Below are 22,186 nucleotides of genomic sequence, written 5' to 3'. Positions count from 1 at the left end.
ATATATATATAAAATAAAAGGTGTAATGTTAAAATAATAAATAACTTTTTTTTAAAAATCGTAAAATTATATTTAACATAATATGTTTAATAGTACAATAATAATATTAATTACTTATTATGTTAAAACGATACACATTGCATTGTGACGTAATTTCAGAGCATTTCCGTGATTATACAATTGCAATAATTGTTTTTGTACTTCGATGTAGGTCAATCACTTATAGTGCATCCGAGTAGTAAAGTTATGTTTGAGAAAATTCTGTTGAATTTTTCTCGTTGAGCGAATTATACAAATACGATGTTGTGGGTAATTAAATAAGCATTCAAAAAATCTTTGGATGATACTCTAATTCCGACTCTGCCTCGGTATCGGATAGACTAAGTGAAACGCCAGTTCTTCGTCTCAGACGATTATCCTCAGGACTCTAAAATAAATTAAATAAAATTATAATTGTATCATTATGAAGAAATTTAATAAAAATATTTACTATTTTGTAATACGAAAGATAAATATTTTAATCTCTTATTTTACAATATAATATTTATAATATACATGTTCAATCAGAATTTCAGGAATCTTTCATAGAATTGATATTGATACATAGGATGATTTTAGAAATTGAAAAATTGATAGCATATATAATCTTTTCTAACAGAAAATGGGAAAAAAATTAGATGTGTCTTCCTGATTGATTTTTAATCTTGTATGTAACAAATACAGAGATTTGTATTTAACATGAATAATAAAAAATAAGACTTGCCTGATCTAAAATACCGGCAGTGGGTTCAGACGCGTATCCTACTTCCTGTGCATCTTCTTCCAAGTCCGCTTCGTATTCTTCTAGTTCGTCCGAATCTGAATCTATATCGAGATCGATGTATCGACTACCACGCGAAACTTTACACACCATCTGCGCAAGATCGGTGAAAGTGTATGAAGAGAGTGACTGTTGATTAGCCGCTTGATATTTCGCTCGCATAGCTCTCGCATTCTCTCGATCCGCGTTGAATCGAGGGAGAACTCCGGCTTTTGATTGACCCTCGAAATATGTTTTTCCTGAAGAATGTTCCTGATTCATTTCAATCTTATAGATATATTTAAATGTGTATAAACGTTTCATTTCTTATTAATATGAAATTTACGTTATAATATATTCTTTATAACATCTATTATATTGATTTACAATTTTTTACAATAGATTTAACATAATGATACAATTTCTTACCGTGCTGGTATCCCACATCCTTGATCTCGTCAAAATTGGCAAATTGGAGAGTCTTATACTTATCAATTGGTGGTCTAATGTACTCGCAATAATCCGAACTTTTCACCTCTTCTAGTTGGCGAACACAGCTTACATATGCCAATCTAGATTGGATATCTGGTAAATTTGGCACTTTCACGGGTGTGGCAAATGGATTCCACCGCTTCCACAGTAACCACCAACCGGACAACGAATCCCCATAATTCGTCAAGTCTGTGTCGTCTTGTGATCCGACGTCAATGGCCAGAATATGATGTGCTCCTTGCCGTAACATTTCGTCAGCTTAAACGAAAATGTGAAGAATGTATGAATCAAGAATATTAATATCAATTTATTTCTATTTTATAAAAGGTCTAATTTATGAAACAAAATTATTGAATTTTATATATATATATATATATATATATATATATATATATATATATATATATATATATATATATATATATGATTTTCATGTAAAATTGCATATATATTTTCTACATACATAAAATTTATATATTTTTTTCTATAGATTTATATTATGCTATATTTTTCTAAGAAAAAAATACTGACTGTACATGATTGAAAGTATCAAGGACCATTGAGAGCTTATAATCAGGATTAAACATAAATGATAGAAAAGAAACGATAGAAAAGAACGAATACCTGGCACATTATTAACATAACACCCGTCGACCAAAAGATGCCCATCAAGGGGATCGCAAACTGGAGGAAAGACCCCCGCGATAGTCATACTGCCGCGAATATATCTCCATAGTAAACCTGAGCGGACTTAACTATTCAGAATTTGATAATTGCATCTTTTATCAACGGGAGTGAGCTTGATGTTTTTTGTGATTTCATACTTTTATTGTATTTCAGTAACATTTATAAATAAATCTTCAACATCGTGCCAAGATAAATATGAAATAATATAGAATCCAATTAAAATTAGATAACCAATTAATTAAAGTTCAAAGAAGAGTTAATATTTTGTCGTAAAATAAATATACGATCAATATACGATCATTTTCATGATAAATATTGTTTTCACGATAAATTGCCAAATTATATAATTTATACGCATTTGTAAAATTATTAACACAGATTTTGTTATATAAGATAAAAAGTGTAAATTTCTAGTGGTGTCTCCTAAATAAATTTCATATTATCTTGACATCAATAATTGGTGTTTTGCTTTAAGTTCTGCACTGACCATGAAAGAAAGATTACCGTTCATCAGTGCGATTAGAATTACCTGGAAGGTTATTGACGTACCCGCCGTCGAGCAGGAGATGGCCATCAACAGGATCACACATGGGTGGCATATAACCAGACAATGACATCGAGGCCCGAATGTACCGCCACAGCGATCCTAAAGAATCATTTTCTTTAATATCCTACATTTACCGGTTTACATTATCCGAGATACTTCCTGTATTCTTAGTACTAACTGTAATTAATTAAATTTTCTTTCTGTATATGAATTTACGTATATATAATAAGAAATATCATATTAATCATATTAATCAAAATTGATTGAAACTGCAACAATATATTGATGATTAGAGTTCGACCGAAACTTTTACTGAAATTGAAAATTCATTACGTGTCACTTTTGACTAAAACCTATAGCTCTTCTTCATAAATATTAATTTTAATATGTATAATTATTGTTTCAATAATTAAATTATGATATTTATGAAGAAGTACTTATATTCTTTGGCTAAAATTGATACAACCGAAATTTTGATTTTCGATTTCAACCAGAATTTAATTATTGTTACAATAAATTATGATATTTATGAATAAAAAAATATATGATATAATGAACATGTCTATACAAATGGCCTTTATAGGATTCCTATTTTTTAATTTTGATTTCGATTTCGGTGGAAATTGGCACATCGAATGTTTCGGTTTAGTTTCGGCAAAAATTTTGATCGAACTTTATTGATATAAAACAATGTTAATAATAATAATATTACAGAATCTTTAGATTCTTCGGTTTTCACATTCAGTTTATTCATATTGAATATTTAATCTTTTTTCTATTTAAGAACAATTAGTGGCATATTGTACTTTATTTTTATTTACAAATTTTTAAATAGTAATTTTTGGAGCTCTCAATAATTGAGAGCAATATTTTTCCCATATTGTAATTTTAATATTAAAAGCATACAGGAAGTATATGCACATTAATTTACGATTTTTATATATTTGAGTGAAAATAAAAATATGTCTCATTCGGGTTTTTCTTTAAAAATGGCATTAAACGGAGAGTACGTCAACAATAGTTATCCGGAAAGCTCACTCCCGCTCGTTAAAAGCTTCTACTATCATGCTAATGTGCACATCTAAAAACAAGTTTACATGCCATGACAAAGCTATGTGAATCAAGAAAGAATGATGTTCATATGTTTCTATTTTTCATACATCCAAAGTCGATTGCCGAAATAATTTTAGATATTCTATAGAATGAAACACATCTCTTACGTATTTGTTTTTTGATTCACTCTTATAGATATATTATTATTATTTTTTAATAACATGTCAAAGCTTCTAGTTATATTGGCTGCATTATCCACTTGCAGAATCTTTGAGACGTCAAAAAAGTTTACTATAACAATTTTTATTTCTTATACAATTTTATATTTAAAAATCATATATGAAAAATCATAAATGAAAAAAATACCAATGAATCAAACACCAATGAACGAATGTATGAAAATTAAATCAAATTAGAAGCTTTAACTGTTAATATTTAGAAGAAAATTTAAGGCACTAGATTTGTACAGACCGTGTCTATGCGTGCGCATACAGGAGTCCGTGATGTCTGTGGTTATAGTGAAATATGGGAGCCACAAGTCCTCTATATACGTGTCGCCGAAAGTCTGCTGTATCGTTTTGTTAAAATCTTTACCAGAGAACATCGATGTCATCGGATAAGTCAAATCCATAATCTGCCGCCACCATTGAGTCATTGTCTATCGGAAAATAAATGTAGTATTTTTGTATACAAACATTTTTCGATTCATATTCAATAAGGCTCTCGTAAGGCTCTCTAAGTTATTAAAGTAAAGAAGAAATAAATCTATATATTTGAGTATGCAGATAGTTGAAAAAAAAAAAAAAAAATTATAATTTGAATACATTTACACAGATTTATATTATACTCTAGAAATCTAATAATAATAAAAGAATTCAGAGTACGACAATAGGAATCGAGAAATCTATTTTATCTTACCTTGGACCACTCTCTAGCTTTTTGTGTAGTAGTAGTGATGTTCTTTTCCATACACCACAGAGCACCCATGAAGGCACCGATGCTGACACCACCAACCATATCTATAGGTATACCTGCTTCAATGATAGCTTTCAGCATGCCCACGTGAGCAGCGCCTCTTGCACCACCTCCACCTAAAACAAGACCAACCGAGGTGCCAGTCAGCCACCGCGCTAGTCTACTGAAGTCGCTGTGTACGTTTGGCTCAGACATGAGCACTTTGGAATATAATTCGTTCTGCAATGTAATGAATCTTGGATTAGAATATTTATTTTTTTCTTTCGTTAATAAATAAATTTTTTAATTAATAAATAAATTTTATAAATTAATTTTTTTACTAATAGCATAAATAAAATAAAACAGATTGTAGGAGATTCGTAGAGAACAGACTAGATTTCCTATTTCGAGAACTATTACTTACAATTCTATACTGCGATCTTCTGGTGAACATCCGTTTTGGACACTGGATGTGATGATGGCTGGATACCCATGATCTCATGTTCAACCATTGAACAGTGTTCGTGGGTCGTTGACCGTTCTGTTCCTTATGTAATAGTACTAGTTCCTTCTGCGTTCGCATTACCAGCCGTTCTATCTCACGTTCCGTCCGACCAATCGATGGCGCTCGATCGCCAAGACCCACGATAAGAATACAATCAGCTTGTCTCACGCATCGTTGAGTCCATAAAGTATAACTTGAATCACATTGATATAAAGATATTCTATGTTGATCTTCCTGCTGTGCAAGCCAAGAAGTTAATCGATATTCATTTGCAGGTTCCATGATGGTCGTTCCTAAAGTCTACACATAAAAAAAAAGAATTGACGATTAATAAGATTCTAATCTTTTTGTTTCCGAAAATCAATTGATTTAATACTTAATTATTTCTTTTTATTGAGAAACGAATATATAAATAAAAAATATGTAAATAAAATATATACATAAAAAATTAAATTATATGCTATACTTAAGTACATAATCGGTATTTGTAACAAGATAAATAATATTAGCATGCAATATAGAATTCCTATATATGTAATACCTTTCTTATAACATCTGATGTTAGACGAAGACAAGGTCCAATAGCACATAAAGAATGATATAATTCATAAGTAAAAGCAGTTAGTGGTACATCATCCGACACCGGCACTATGGCAACAGTTGAAAAATTTACTTGTGCGGGTCTAGCATCAACCGTTGCTGCGGCTCGTCTATAATATTTTTTTAATTTAACATTGATACTAGTAACATTATAAACATAAAATATTGAATTATATGTAACAACAATGAGTGCGTATATTTATTATATTATATACAATAATATATTTACTGAGTATCACTGCTGTTTTTCGTGTGTGCTTGCTGCCAAGTACCGAGTATGCGATGGCCGAGAAGATTTATTAATCTCGTGACAACAATTGGATATCTAAGTTTGATCACATTGAATAAACCTTCCGGTAGCTTCGCCAGCTCAGAATCTCGAACCGCCATGACCGTCGTTGATCTCGAAGTTTGCGTGACCATTTCTACGATTCCCACCAAGTCACCCTTTCCATATTCTGCTACCGGTTCTTTTTTACCATTTTTGTAAGTGATTACTGATCGCAATCGTCCGCTTAACACAATGAATGTCGAGTCTGATTCATCCCCTTGTCTATAAACGGCTCGTCCGCTTTCAAGGAACAACCAATCGAGAGCGAAATCCACCTGTCCAAGAAACAATAATATATTCATTAAAAATTCTTTCTTTTAATAGGAGTTTCTTTATTACAGATTCTTACCTGTCTTACGAAAGGACTTAATCTACGAACAACTGTATGTGCCACGTGCAACACGACTGTAGGTTGATCTCGCATGATAGCGAAAAATGTCGATTTGCTGAGTAACGCGATACGGCTGGCATGTTTTGCTCTGATTGTATAAAAAGATGGTTCGCCAGTTAACACTGCTAAACCACCAACAATTTCGCCTTGATGAGCACTAAACATATGCACTTCCTGGCCCGCATCTCGGCCCTCCGATACGCGTTGGCTTACTATTAGCGAGCCCGAAAGCACATATACAAGTGCAACATCCTGTATCACAATTAAATTTTGGTAATATTTCTACAATATCTTTATAAAAAAAATCGTTTCCTTTTATATGGAATATATAGCTTGTATTTGATAAAGATGACAAACCTTATGAGATTCTTCTTTCATCAGATAAGTACCAGCCGGCACTTCTCTGATCTGTACTTTGTTTTTAAGCATATCCTCATCCTCTATACCAAGTTCATGAACGAATGCATCTGTGGCTATTTGTACAAGCTGTGCTTCATCCAGCTGTTGTTGTTGTTGCTGCGTTGCTTCATTAACTTGGCGCTTTTTGCTAGAATAAGAATGAGAGGCTTCTGAATGTGATCCATGTGTGGACTGAGGCATCGCTATAAGTGGTGATGTTGCCCAATGAGAGTCGCATTCTGGTACCATCTCTGGCGAATTCTGACTAGCTTGTACATTAGAACCCTGATTCTTCCAGTCGACAGTGCTTTTTCTATGAAATAATCCCAAAGAATTAGTCCAGTTAGTTATTAGGTGTACAACTTTGCTTCCGCCGTTTTTTTCCGAAATTCGAGGCTTTATTGTAAAAAACTGGTTATACATTTATGATTCAAAGTATTGTCCATCGCTGGCCACTACTTTCTCCCATCTTTCGGGTAGTGTATGAATCCCGTGTCGAAAAAACTGGTCATCTTTTGAGGCTATCCACGAATCGATCCAATTTTTTACTTCTTCATAAGACCGGAAGTGCTGGTCAGCCAGGCCGTGTGCCATTGATCGAAACAAGTGATAGTCAGAGGAAGCAACGTCTGGAGAATACGGCGGGTGGGGTAGGACCATTTCAACGTTTCCAAGTATGTCTTGACTACTTTCGCAACATGGGGTCGAGCATTGTGTTGCTGCAAAATCATTTTATCATGTCTCTCGTTGTATTGTGGCCGTTTGTCTTTTAATGCTCGGCTCAAACGCATCGATTGCGTTTGATACCGATCGCCTGTGATTGTTTCAGTCGCTTTTAACAGTTCATAATACACTACGCCGAGTTGGTCCCCCCAAATACAGAGCATGATCTTGGACGTCAAAATCATCGTTCTTGAAGCATTGAAACTCATGACACCACTCACGACACGTTCTTTCACTAATAGCGGCCTCACCATAAGTATTGAGAGCATTCGATGAGCCTCAGCCGCAGATTTCTTCATATTGAAGCAAAAAATTAAAACTTCCCGCAAATGACGAGAATTTGGCTCGTAAACTGACATTTTCAATCGAGAATAACTTTATGATGCAGACACAAATCGACTAATGTTTCTATGGGATTATGTTGACAGATGCCCAAGTTTATTGTATGATGTCTATGATCTATTTATTTTGACCACCACTTACTAAAGCCATCTATAGAAATAAAACGGCGGAAGCAAATTTGTACACCTAATATTTTAACGAAATTTGTTTAATCTATTTAATATATTGAATTAAAGAGATATATTTAATATTATAAACAATATAAATTAATATATTAATATTGTTAATTTATAACATTTTGATTAAAAAAATTTTTTACCGTCGATTCATGGTTATTGGCACAGGTTGAGAAGTGCTTGAATCACGATGAGAAATATCACTGGTATCATACATTTCTGATGTACTGATTGGAAATGTAGATATACTCTCTATATTTTGTGAAGCGAAGTTCTCTCTAGTTCTTGATCGTACTGGTGAACCAGAGAATGGACTTTGCTTCTTCTTATGTGATCCCTGATTGACTAATTCTGCGGAAAGACCGAGATATTGATGTAAAGCGGTAAAGGTAACTCTTTGCAGGCGTACCATAATGACCTGGATAACTCGAACAAAAGCATCAGGATAATCTTGAAATACCTGAAATAATATCAATATTGTATATAAGATATCTCTCAATTTCACTTTATATAATATAAAAAAAATATTGAAAGAAAGATAAGCTGCATTACTTCTTGGAATGCGCTCATTGGTAACTTTACTACAACAGAATCTTCTACAGCTCTTGCTGATACAGTTTTGTATGTACTTGTATGACCGGTAAGTACATCTGTAAAGCTAAGAAGACTGGTAACTGATTCGCCCGTTTTTACCACTTTCAATGATATTTGAGAGCCGTCAGGTCCAGTGATATATACATTAACTAAACCCTGCTGTACTATAAATAAATTCTCGTCGGGATCCCCGATCTTGAATAACGTGTTGCCAGCAGGTAAATTCATAATCTCTGTGTACTTGCATAACTTCAAGAAAACAGGTTTTTCAAAGTGGCCAAAGACTCTAATACTTTGTAACATATATAGTGCGTCTGGTGGTACTCTCTCACCAGGACCTAAATCTTCTTCCAAATATTCAGCTGGTGGTTCTAACACCTTGAAGTTAAATAATGTAAGTTTAGACACATATCAGATGAAATCAATAATTATTAGTCAATTATTGCCATATATACTTTAAGCTGTTGTGGGACAGTATCCTTTTTAAGTTGCAATAATCGACGAGCAAATCTCATGACTGCTCTTCTCTTCTTCCCTTGTCCAGTAGCATGCACTTGGCCACCAATGGACTTTACTTTGCGCAACATCTTTCTGCCATAAAAAAGAACTTTGTCTCTCTTCCTGAACCTTGGCTTTCCAGTGCCCACTCCAACAAATTCCTTCACCTCTGGTAAAAATTCTTTGTTCTTCCATTTGCGTATCACAAAAATTGCCACAATTAAGAAAAAAAGGAGTAAAATCATGACAATAACAAAGAGCGTCCTTGATGTTTGATATTCCTCTATGAATCTCCCAATCCATCTTGAAAATATGTATGACCCCAGGCTCTCATTGAACTTATTAAATAATTCTATCACCTATATTTAACACATTTTAGCATTAGTATATCTCAAATATACATATGATAATTATTTTATTAAGTAAGAATAAAGATATATTTTTTCCACATATTATAATCATTTCTTGAATAAATAGAAAATATCATTGTCAACTTATCAATTAGATTCTTCCTAAAAGGAGACTTCTTCTTTATTAAACTTTTATTAAACTAAATTGTGCAGATTTTAATTTATCTTTAAAAATAAAAAATATTTTGTTCATAAAATGGATCTGAAAGATAATATTTTTGAAGGATAACATTTATTAATTTTCTGTTTATTCATGAAATAATTACTATTCCATTACCGATCATCATTACTTAAAAATTTATACAATATATGATTTATATAAGTGACGCAATAATATAATTATTTCTTCTTATACAAAAAAAGAAATTTCTAAATCTTAAAATTTATAAATTAAAATGACACTTGACTCAGGTTATATTTGTTATTTGTAAAAATTCGATTGCGAGTTGTCAATGACTTAAGAGATTAATTAACATATATAATATATACGATTGCATATGCATCGAAAATTGATCAAGAAAAAAATAGTGAATGGAGAATAATTCAAGACAATAAATATGTACAACCTCCATAATGGGTACTCATGTCTCCTCCGACGAAAAATCCGCCCAAAAATAAGATATGTCTCGACCAGGACCATATACGTTGGCGAGCACGAAACTATGCGAAAATGTAAACGAGCTAATCGAGTCCGTAGGGACGAAAAATTAACTATTTATCTCGCGAGTAAACGACCTTTGATACTTCGCTCAAGTCATCCAGCGCCATTTTGTTCGCGCGGCTATTAAGATCGATGGTTTAAAATAATTTATATATATATATATATATACCAGATATGACGAATGCAACGACGTAAGTAAACGTCACAAGTTGACGCAAATCGATTGCATAAACGATCGTAATTAACTATAAGTCTACAATTTCAATCTTTTATTCACTTAATTTTTCAACAAATACGAATCCTTATCCACATATATGTATTATTATTTTATTATAAATTTATTATTTAATTCCACGTTTCCTATTTAAAAAAAAAAATGTTTACTTTCTTTACTTTGACAGAATTGGCAGAATCGATTTTGCAAGAATTAAGATACGTAAATTCAATGTTCGCACGTAATTATGCTTCGATAATTAGCTCAAATAAGTCCAAGTTAATTAGCAACTTGCATACTTAAAACAATCGGAGAACGTGATAAGTACGTAAGAATCCGTGATTTATCGTGCGCGGATAACGGTCGTTATTAATGATACTTTTGATTAATCGCAATATTGCGTCATTCGCACCTGCACATATTGTGTCGCCGTTGAATTGGAAACGTTCCGCTTGCGATTCAAATTTCGCGCCGCGCTTCGTTCGACGCATGCGCAGTCGCTCGGCGCGCCACCGCTAGAGTGCGCCACGTCAGAATTACGGGCGGTTTTCCGCGACGGTCAGTCCCGGCGGCGCCGCGGTAGCGACGGAAAGGTAGATGGACGGGGCAGTCAGTGGTTATGAGAGCGACATGTTGGACATGTTTCGTGTGACCGTGCGCGTAGCGGGTGATCTCTGACGCGCGTTTCTCGTGCGAATCTCCTCTTTTTTTTTTCTTCCTCTCTCTTGCTCTCGCGTCCTCGATCGTCGAGCGCGGTGCGCGGTGCGCGCGAGTGTGATACGGTGGCCCGCGAGGTGCGTGACGACAGTGAAGCGAAATAAGCGACACGCACGTCGTCGCTACATGTGAAGTGTCGCGAAGGATAATTACTCGCCGTCGCGCCCGCTGGTTTATCCGGCCCAGCAAACATGAGCTGGGGCACGGAGCTCTGGGTGAGTATCCGCTCCCACCCTCTTTTCTTTTTCTTTCTATTCTCCTCTTTCTCAGTTCTCTGTCTCGTCTCTTCTTCTCTCCCTTTCGCTGTCGCAACCGTCGCGTATGTTCGTCCTTGTTGCTCGTCTCCCGCACCGCACCACGCCGCGGGCGCTCCGTTCGTCTCGCAGGTCTCGCTGCGATTCGCTTCCACCTTGCGAGATTCTTCGGGACCGTTTCGAAAATGAGTCTGCCGTTTTCCTCGCGTGCGGTTCTTCTCAACGATCTTCTGCGTTCGCGGCGCGTATTCGACGTGGAATGGTCATCCGTCCCATTCGTCCAATTGCCGTTCCCCGTGTTTACGGCGAGCAACGTCCTCGTTGTGATGAGAAACGTAAATTTACGTAGCGAGCAACGGTCAATCTCTCGGACGGCAGTCGCGCGTGTCCCGTAACTCTTGTATGCGGACTATAATACTGCGGTATCTGGTCTCAGGTAGTCAACGTTTTCTCCGACGTTAGTCGCATACCTACTTCCCGACACGAAAGGCCAGACTTCACGCCGATGGTCGCCCGTCCCATTCATCCTCTCGCAAAATTCCCTCCTAACTCTCGTCCGCGCGTAAACAATGCCGTTGTTTGCTCGCACGCGTGTTTTTTCTTCTTTGTCTGTCTCTGTCTTTCTCTTTCTCTTTCTCTCTCTCTCTTTCTCTTTCTTTCTCTGCTCCTTTTCAGCCGAGGCTCGATTCTTCATTTTTTGCTTGTGGTTAAGCTTAATATGACAATAATGTAAAAATTATATTTTTCCAACTGTTGATTGCGTTTAGTAGAAAAAGCAATTTTGTAATTGTTGTAAGATTTTTTGGAATGATTGGTTTATACGTTTAAATTTAGTGAGAAACTAAGAATCAATCGTACAAAAGGATCTTATAGTTGCAGAGCTACCTTTTCTATTGAACGCAGCCATGGTTAATCACTAAACTGACGTCACTCTTTTAAACTGATAGTTTTATTGTGAGTAACTTTTAAAGTCATTCATAAAATCATCAGTTCAGTGATTAATTGTACTTAGAAAAATACAATTTTTATATTATATTATCTAGTTAAGAGAGGTTAAATCTATATACAAATTAATTAGAAAGTGAAAAATTCGGGTTCGAAATGTATACATCGAGAAAAATGGTTTGAAAATTGACAAACTAGAAGATTTTGATTAAATCAATCAGAATCCTGTTTATTTCAATTCGAATTTTAGACTTAACCTGAAAATTTTCTAGTTAAATTTACTAAAATTTTCTTTTGTTTATCCATTTTCAACCACATCATTTTTCTCAGTGTATACCTGCAGGAGTTGAATGGACTCGATTCTCGATTCTGCGAATTGAGACATTAGATTCGAACGACGCCTCGATAATTTTGTAGTTTCTTTTTTCCTTAAGAAAAAGTCCACGTCCAATGTTTATGACAAATTTCCACGTCGGCGCGTCTTATCGACTCCGAGATATGTCCGCTATAATATGCTTAAAAACTAGATTCTTTTTTACTTTCGATAATCTATGGAGTCTCATTTTATCTTTCCTATGACCTGAATAGCGTATACGTATTTGTGATTTAGAACGCTAGAAGATATTTCTTAGTCAATAAGATATTCACATGGAAAGAATGATTTTGTTGGAATATTTGCAAACTTATAGATAAATTTGAAAATGATTTTGTTGAACTATTAAAATAATTATATAAGACGTTCAAGCATGATAAGCAATATTTAAAAAATTTGACATTTTAATAACCATCTTGAACATCTTACAGTATGATTGCGATCAGAAAAAGCAGTTTTATAACTTTAGTAAAAATGTAATAAAAAATGAACGAATTAGAAGATTCTTTCAACTAGAAAATCCTGATTTATTCATTTTTAACTAGAATTTTAATTAATATAACTGATTTTCTTTTCAATGTAAAATTCTAATTGTAACTGGATATATTTAGATCCAGTGAAGAATAAAACTTAAATTATAATGAAAAATTGTATAACAGTTGCAAAGCTATTTTTTCTGTTGAACATAGCCAATTTTAAAATGTTTTGATGGTCCAACAAAATCATTTTTAGATCTCTATCTACCAAAACTTTTAAAGTGCTTCTGCAAAACTGTGAATTTTCTCTTTAGAAAAAAGGAAAAACTATTTTTTAATTTGACAGAAAATTATTGAATAATAATATTAACAAATAGAATATATTCTTAATATGTCAAATGTCATTTTTCCTTTCACACAGGATCCAATATTCTCTTGCATGTCAGGGATGCGTCACTCTTATCTCATCTATAGAATAAATGCAATTCTTTAAACATTCAGTGGAGAAACGTGATTCATTTGTAGCTCTTCTTTGAAGTTCCATATGGTGCTCGCTTGCGTTTCTTCGTATGCCAAATTAAACTTATCGGATCTCTAGACTTTTCCTCTTATCCCTCATCATTCGGAATGACTTCCTATTAGCTTGTCATTAGACGTTAAATCGAGGATCATTCTGACAGCTTCGACCGTCGCAGATCCCGTCGGGTCTACGTCGCGGTATTATGTCATCTGTTATTTGTATTTGTTAAATGGCACCTTATCGTTATTTTCGAGATGTTCACGTGAACGTCGCGCAAGTTATCTCGAGATTATCTGGAATCACGGAAATCTCTTATATGGTTCACTTGACTAACAAATTCATTAAGCGTGTCCTCATCATGTTTAATGAAGTTAGATGGAATGGATATTAACATTTTTTATTATTAGGTAGAATCTTATGTTTGACAATAATTTTTGTAAATTTTGTCATCCTTTTGTCAGCCTTTTTTGCTTCTGAATTATCCGATTATTTATTCAGTTTTGAAATTCAATTTATGTTGGAAATATAATAATTAAATTGGTGATCAGTTTATAACCAATTACTGTAACAATAGGTGCGTTCCGTTTCACGCATGATATTCATGTTATATCCTTGTTGTTTACCGAATATTAAAGAAAGATAAAATGAAAAGAAAGATACATCATGCGCATCATGCGTGAAACGGAACGCAGTCCATGACATAATTCAGAAATCATTTTTGCTTACAGAAGTAGATTATAAGTTCGGAAACATGCACAGAAAAAAGAAAAAAATATACTTTTATTCCCTCTGCAATCAATAATTTATTACACCAAAATTGCATTTTAAAGTTAATATTACAAAATTTCAAAATAATTCAAAATAATTAAAATATTCAAACTCATTTTTTAGAAAACTGAGTTGTGTTCTGTAGCAAATGAATGAAATTACTCCCTTACTTCAAAAATAATGAATGATACAAACAATTAAATTTTTCAGAAAAGGAAAAAACTGTTTTTCAACTTAATAGAAAATTATTGACTAATATTAGCAAATAATATTAGCAAAAAGAATATATATTCTTAACATAATTAAATATCTTTTTTATTTCGTTATAACCCTTACAAAAACTATCTTTTTGTGATAATTTTGATTATTATTATTTTAAATAATTAATTATATATATATATATTTTTTTTTTTAATTTAAATGATTTTTCTATGAAGCTAAGTTAGACTTTATAAGTTTTGATGATTGATAGAGTAATATTTACTTAATTCATTCATGATAATTCAAAGATCATATTTTTTTAAATAAAGGGCGATATATAATACTTATTGATTATCAATTTAATAATGTGACATTACATTTAATATATCACACATACATATATACATTTAAATTGATAGTACTACCGATAAGCTAATACTTATTGAAGTGTACTAGTTTTCACCCTCTATATCACTTGCCTGTCGATTTATCCGGCTCTCTATCCGTCGAGATCTTCATTTCGCCTTGAGCGAGCTCGTAACTTCACAATATAAATTTTTTTTCGATTAATGCCTAGCCCTTTATCACGTACTTATCATCTTTCTGCACAGAATTGTTTATTAGATAAATCAACTACGTATCTATCCACTTTATCAAGCCTTCCAATTCACCTTAGACGAGCTCATTGTTATAACATTGCTATATCATATTCTTATGACTCTACAATTAAATATCTCTTTTTTTAAAGATAATTGATATTTTTTTATCGAGTACCTTCTTCGATTAACAGTTAAAATTTTCTCAAATTCTTTCACTTTTCTCTTTCAGTTGCTCTACTTGTCGAGCTGTTCATTTTACTTTATCTCAGCAGAGTGAGAGCAAAAGTATTTGTACAGAGAAATTTGTTATAAAAAAAAATCTTTGTAGAAAATAAATATTAATTAGCAATTTTATACAATGAATACATTTTGTTCTAATATCATAAACAAACAAGCTTCGCATGTATTCCTGATTGTAGAAGCTAAATTTCTCGTCTATACTCTTCTTGAGCATTCAAACAATATAATTTTTAATTTTCGCTTATTTTTTAGATGATATATTTTGTATAATTAATACACAATATTTTGATATATATTATATAATTTTAAGAAACATAGTCTATTTTATTCTTTATAAATAAATTGTTAATTATGTAACAAGAAATGATCGTCAATTAAACGTCGAATCGATGTCATTCATGATTTGATTGAAATTATCGAATGTATATCGATTCGACATCAATTCGATGACTCATTTCTCGCTGGATAATATTTATTTTTTAAAAATAAAGTTTTAAAAAATATTTTCTCTGTATGAATATTTTGTGCACTCACTGTAGGTATTTTATCCTATCCTACGATATCTAAGTTAAAGAGGATTGTTAAGATTAATGCACGTACAAGGAAAAATTGTTCTCTTTACACATATTTTTATACTCTCATTGTTTAAGGTTTTACACACACATTCTATATTTTCTATAATTAATAATATATATTCCAATAGTCTATGTTTGTGACATAGACATAAAAGATTCCGATGGTATCCTGCCGAGGGCTAAAGAAATTCGTCCCTTTATTGTATATATTGGATTTCGTTCGTGAGCGTACAATTGAAATTTTTGTCAAAATGTCGTTCTTTAGATCTCCTTTACAGAAGATACATTTTTGGGAAAAATATATCTTTTTCCCTCCCGCACCGAATTATCTGCCACATCGTTGACATCGATGTCGTCGTTGTTTTCGCCAACGACGATATGTAACCGTGATGTCCCCGAAAACCAGTTCGCGCTCGCCGAGAGTTTTACCTTTTCGGTTGCTAGCCGCGGGCGACGTTCCTGGTTGTGCCCCGCGGTTTCCTGCTCGCCTTCCTATACCTACCTTGGTGTTCTTTCTGCGCGCACCTTTTCTGCACCTCCTCTCGCACAACGTCGCACTCCTTTTCCCGCCCCCTCGCACCTTGTCCATGAAGGAGCGTACGTTCTTTTGCTTCCTTTCTCGTGAAATCCTCGATGGCGACAAACGTCGGCAGACTCACGTCTCGACAGAAAGAGAGACAGACAGACAGAGAGAGAGAGAGAGAGAGAGAGAGAGAGAGAGAGAGAGAGAGAGAGAGAGAGAGAGAGATATTCTGTATTTCAAAAAAGGTAGTCTATAACCGACGCTGGATATAGAATATACGTTGTGTCGTTGGACAATCGAATATTCCGCACCGCTATAAAAAGTTTTAGTCTTAGGTCTGCAAAAAAAAAAAACTCGACAAATATAAAACCAGCAGCTTAAAGTCTGAGACATAATTGAAAAGGTACAGGGAATAACAGATTTCAACCTATCAGAAACAAGAAATATTTTAATATTCATGATGATTTCTAACGTGTTGAAATCTGTTCATCGTTGAAATCTGTTTATCGCCTTATTTATCGTTCTATTGCTTGTGCTTTTCTATCATTGCGCTTGGCTTAGCGCCGAGACATTACCGTATCTCCTGATTAGATATGCATTGAGTTATAAGAACGTAGAAAAGTGATGTGATTATGAAATATTTATTTTTAAATTTTATTTGAAAAAGAGCGAAACTGATGACTTCTCAATGTCACGGATTTCGGTGAATGATATAACACAGGTGATAAGACTCGAGGAATTGCGAACATTTAAAAGCCCTATAAATGGATTAAGAGTTGCACGCGCGATTAAATTTCTCAGAAAAATTCTTACGCACGTTCGCGTTCTGTGCGCATAAATCGAGCTCTTTGCTTGCCAATGATATCCCTGTGCCTTTGGTCTCTCTATTAATAATTCATTCGCGCATTCCACGCGCCATAATTTTCGCTCATCCCCGTTACTTTCTTGATATATTCGATCCGCTGCCGAAATCCATACGGTTCGAATAATATTCGAATAATAATTGTATCTCTTATTTCGTTCTTTCAATTATCGTAGATACGATCGTTTTAACTATAAGTATCCGAAAATTTCTGGACAACCAACGATTGAGAATCTGGAATGAATTTTTTCAATTAATTTTATTTAGTTGTTGCAATTTTTATTTGATAAATGTTTGTCTTTTAGTTTAGGACACAGAATTAATATTTTCTTTTGTTTAACATAAAAATTTTAGCTATGCCTTATTTCATTTCTTTATATGAATATATGTCATTTTTTTTATGTTTATAAATTTTACATTAAATTTAATAATTTTTTAACAGTAAATTTATGCAAAAATTGTAATAATGTATTTATATTTATTTAATATGTGTTATAATGTGCGCACTGAAAACTGGAGGAAAAGAGAAAGAGAGAATCTTCTTTAGAAAAGAATAAAAAAAAAGAAAACATTTATACTAAACATCAAAAACAAAAAAATTACTGAATTTTATTAAATATTTGTTTAAATAATACTAATGAAATATTGATTTATAGTAAGTAAAATATTTATTCAAAATAAAAATATACTTAAATTAAATAAATATTTGTTTACATTTAGTAAATGTGTGTCAGTATTATTTGAACAAATAAATAAAATTCAGTAATTTTTTTGTTTTCGATGTTTAGTATAAATTTTTTCTTTTTTCTTTATTCTTTTCTAAAGAAGATTCTCTCTTTCTCTTTTTCTCCATAAAGATACCACGAGGCACGCCCGTCTTGTACATAGGAGTAGCAACTAGCGGTTAAACACGTACGCGTCTTGTATCGTGATTCATGAGAAGGTGTACGACACATTGATGATTGATACGCGATACGTGCATACCTTGAACCGCGTGTCAATTTTACCAATTGATAACGGAAATTACGCTGCTAATCGAACTCCATCAATTGTAACTCGATAGATATAATATTTGGGATATCATTTAAATCTGTTAGCGGACATTGTGTTACACGGAATGATTTTACTCGAGTAGGTATCTAAAATTTTTTATTGATACATATCTAAAAATAATTTTACCAAAATTAATCGTATCAAAATAATTATATGTAGAAACTCAAGCATAAAAAGCAATTTTGTAAAAAGTTTTGACAATTTGAGCAAACAGTTTGAGCGTCCTACATAATTATTTTGATAACCAATTAATTATTTTTAAATCTGCATTCAACTAGATTCCTAGACTGCAGTAAAATTTTTCTATGTATTAATGTTCGTTTCTACATAATTGGAAAGAATATGATTGCTTTAACCTTCGGTGTACTAGGTGGGAGTATGATATATCCCAACAAGATGTAAACTTCTATAACTTAAAAAAAAATATTGCGCACAAGTTGCCATTTCGTGTAACTGGACTAGTTGCGACGTTGCCAGTTATATTAAATTAGTACTTATGGTGTACACTTATGGTGAAATATAGCATGGAATGAGGTACCCCGTATGGTTTGTCGTATTGATTTTTTCCACCTGGTTAGCGGAAGGTAATTGGAATTCTAGATGAAAATGAACAAATCAGAATTTTCTGATTGAATCTATTATAATTCTAATTGAGAGAACCAGAATTCTAATTGATACGATATTATAGACTCTTCTGTTCTGGTTCGTTCATTTTCAATCAGAAATTTTTTTCATGCCCGTTTTTACCAATGTAGTTTAACTTTAATCTCTATTCTACTAATTTATCTTTCTCTAGTTCTAAGAATTAAAAAAAGGTGAAGAGTAAATCGAGATAATCTATCTAATCATAGAAATGAATACTTTTTCATGCCCATTTCTATCAATGATTAGATTAAAATATGATTAGGCAATTTTTTTACAGCATTGTTTATTATGTTTAAGTTCTCTGTTTATTCCCATAATTATTTTGATGCAATACAATTTTTTTCATCTGCTGAAATCTATTGAATCAACAGGATGTCGAACAAATCGATATCGATATACTAAGGCATTTCAAAATAATCGAAAAAAGATACTTAACTGTAAAATATAACGTAAAATTATAGCAGTCGGTCGCGAATATAAAATTTCTCTCTTTTACTTTTCACGTAATATTAATAATAATTCTTCCCGAAAGAATCCGTCGGGAGAACGATTTTTAGCTAAATCACGAAGACAAATGCTCCGAACTATTGATTGTCCGATTTACCTCTTAACCAGGCAGCCAGTACTGACCCTGACGAATTAATTCGGTCCCCCAACGCATCCAGTACCGTGGAATCGATAGTATGAAGACAGTCATTGGGGGAGGTGGGAGAGGGAAGCAGGTGGTGGAGGTGGAACAGAAACAGAGATACAATCATGAGCACTTACGTCATCCGCCGTATACATACGTATATTGCGATTTCGGAAATAACATCAGCGATTTCCGATTTCGCGCTGGAGAAAGTAACGTGCAACGCTAACGTGTAACCTTCACGGATTTTCTCTCTTACTGCACATTTCGTTTTCCTTCCATTTCGTCCGCAATAATGATCCGCGTAGGTGAACCGGAAGAGAGCGCGACAACATGACGAGCGACAACCAATTCATGTTTTTTCTTTTGTGTGCAAATGAACTTCGATGGAAGCTTTTCTCGATTATTATTTGAACTTGATCTTTCCGCTATTTATTTCCAAGGAAGTTGTTACTATTATAATATGTTATTCTTATAAAGATGTACTTTCTCTGCAAGAGTGCTGATGCTCTATATTAGACTTGAATTAAGTACCCGGTATAAAACATCTTTTATAAAAGAATATATATAATTCTACATAAAATATCTTCATATATGTTTTTGTTTTGTTATATAATTTCTGTTTGTACGTATAAAAAAATAATACGAGAGAAAGATTAAAAAGATAATTTTCATTTTTCTTTCGTGTTTCGTGTTTAAAGAAATAAAAGAAAATGTCCATATGTTATATAATTATAAAAGTAATAATTGTATATAGAAAAGTTATTATAGTATATGAGTATAAATAGAACGTTATAAAATGTTAATCACAATTTTACTTTTTGTAAGGAAAAACAATATAAAATGTAAAAGTTATTTTTATAAATATTTTTTATTTATTCTTTTTATTTTTTGTTTTCATATGGGTAGAGTTTGTACAAAAGAAAGAAAAATATATATAGACATATTTTATATAAATTATATATATTTATGTTTTTTACATAAAACATTTTTTTAAAATAATTGCAAATATAAATTGTTCATTATTGTGAGTGAGTTCTTTTCGATTTACCACACTACGTATTCTTCAACATTTTATTTTTGTCTCTAATTATTTGGCCTTTCCGGCGTTTTTCCCGTTTTCTGGCGAGATAGGAAGGCTATCCGGAAATGAAACGTTTCAGGAATGTGTCAGAAATCGTGAAATTACCGTGATACACGCAAGACTACGTCGCAAGATTTCTATAAGCTAAAGATGGTTATTCATCATTTTTCGCTGAAACGCATAATCGACTAACGGAAACGCGCTTCGCGAAATTTTCTAATGGAGATTAGTCGAGTAAACGTGGAGTCCATCTTGTAATCGGACATGAGTTACCACAAAAGGGATTTCATTTTGTTAATGCGACTTTATTAATCTAACTGTTTAGTATGAAAAATAACAGTTAATAGAATTTTAACAAATATAGAAATTGTGTACTGAAATACACGAAATTTCTATCCGCACTCATATAAAAAGTTTGATAACACTTATCAACAAAATTTTGATAACACTTATAACATTCTTGAGGAAATATCGAAGAAGTTTCGATACGTTTTATATCTTCTTTCATAGCTTGTAGAGGAAACCGCTGATCGCTCCTAACTGTACCGTCATAAATTCTTTTTAATGACAAAGTGCACCAAGTGGAAACTCTTATAGAAACGCGTGACGTGATTTAAATTTACCGTAAAGAAAAGGTATGAGGAAGTAGCGAACAGTAACGACTTATTTATAGCATAATTATGATCGCGCAACGAAAACTTTTCAACTCTAAAATTTATTTGACCGGTTATTGCTCTTATTATTAAGTTCTTAATTAAAAGTGCTGTATTTCCGACGTATTTTTTAAATCAATTTCCCTTATACAGAAAATGTCTTAATGTGTGTTTTAATGGAAACAAAATGAGATAGAAGATCGTTCAAGAGAAATATACATTAGATAATATTTAGACAGAAAAATTGAGCTATCTCAGTCAAGAATTAAATATCGACATACCATGACTTGTAAAATAATCAATTATATTCCCGCAATTAATTTTGAAATATGTTTTGCCTTTTAATTATCGATTATAACGTAAATTACAACGAATCTTTTGATTTTTGAAAAGCAACGTGTATTTCGACATTTAATTAATGAACAATGTCTATGTGCATTTATAATAATCTATTATGTATGATTCAAGCATTTTTCGATTGAATTGTATCGTGGCAAAAGGGTTAACCGGGGTGATCGGGTCCTAACTTGACACTACCACCTAAACGGGTTTGTCCGGTTTGGCGAATTCCAGACAACACCGTTATTATTTGCTTTTCCTGGCATTGCATTACTTTCGCTCGAAATCCGAGGAAATCATCCTGACTTTCTGATAATGTGATTTGCAATAATTTTATCTTTTATATCATATA

At 32.8% G+C, this 22,186-nt stretch overlaps 2 protein-coding genes across 6 annotated transcripts in view; one reads left to right on the top strand and one right to left on the bottom strand.

Annotated features, from left to right (window-relative positions):
• Positions 1-45: 45 nt before the first annotated feature.
• On the bottom strand, positions 46-10,271 carry LOC108684086 (neuropathy target esterase sws). Its single transcript, XM_018188156.1, has 15 exons — positions 10,068-10,271; positions 9,049-9,450; positions 8,552-8,971; positions 8,143-8,459; positions 6,717-7,071; positions 6,318-6,611; positions 5,867-6,243; positions 5,579-5,747; positions 4,957-5,337; positions 4,497-4,772; positions 4,050-4,236; positions 2,508-2,624; positions 1,229-1,549; positions 764-1,059; positions 46-427 (listed from the first exon to the last, which is right to left on the bottom strand). The coding sequence occupies exons 1-15, from the start codon at positions 10,071-10,073 to the stop codon at positions 326-328; spliced, it is 4,020 nt and encodes a 1,339-aa protein (XP_018043645.1). The 5' UTR covers positions 10,074-10,271; the 3' UTR covers positions 46-325.
• Positions 10,272-11,207: 936 nt separating this feature from the next.
• Positions 11,208-22,186, top strand: part of LOC108684087 (formin-binding protein 1-like) — a 40,526-nt gene continuing 29,547 nt past the window's right edge. For all 5 annotated transcript variants that reach the window (XM_018188161.1, XM_018188160.1, XM_018188158.1 and 2 more), the window contains exon 1: positions 11,208-11,308. In XM_018188161.1, coding sequence (XP_018043650.1) covers positions 11,285-11,308 — 24 coding nt within the window. In that variant the 5' untranslated portion in view covers positions 11,208-11,284. The remainder of the gene's footprint in view (positions 11,309-22,186) is intronic.

The sequence above is a fragment of the Atta colombica genome, unplaced genomic scaffold (assembly GCF_001594045.1).
Source record: "Atta colombica isolate Treedump-2 unplaced genomic scaffold, Acol1.0 scaffold126, whole genome shotgun sequence".
Taxonomy (NCBI): domain Eukaryota; kingdom Metazoa; phylum Arthropoda; class Insecta; order Hymenoptera; family Formicidae; genus Atta; species Atta colombica.
The sequence above is the reverse complement of the archived record's forward strand: the minus strand, read 5'-3'. Positions and strand labels throughout refer to the sequence as shown.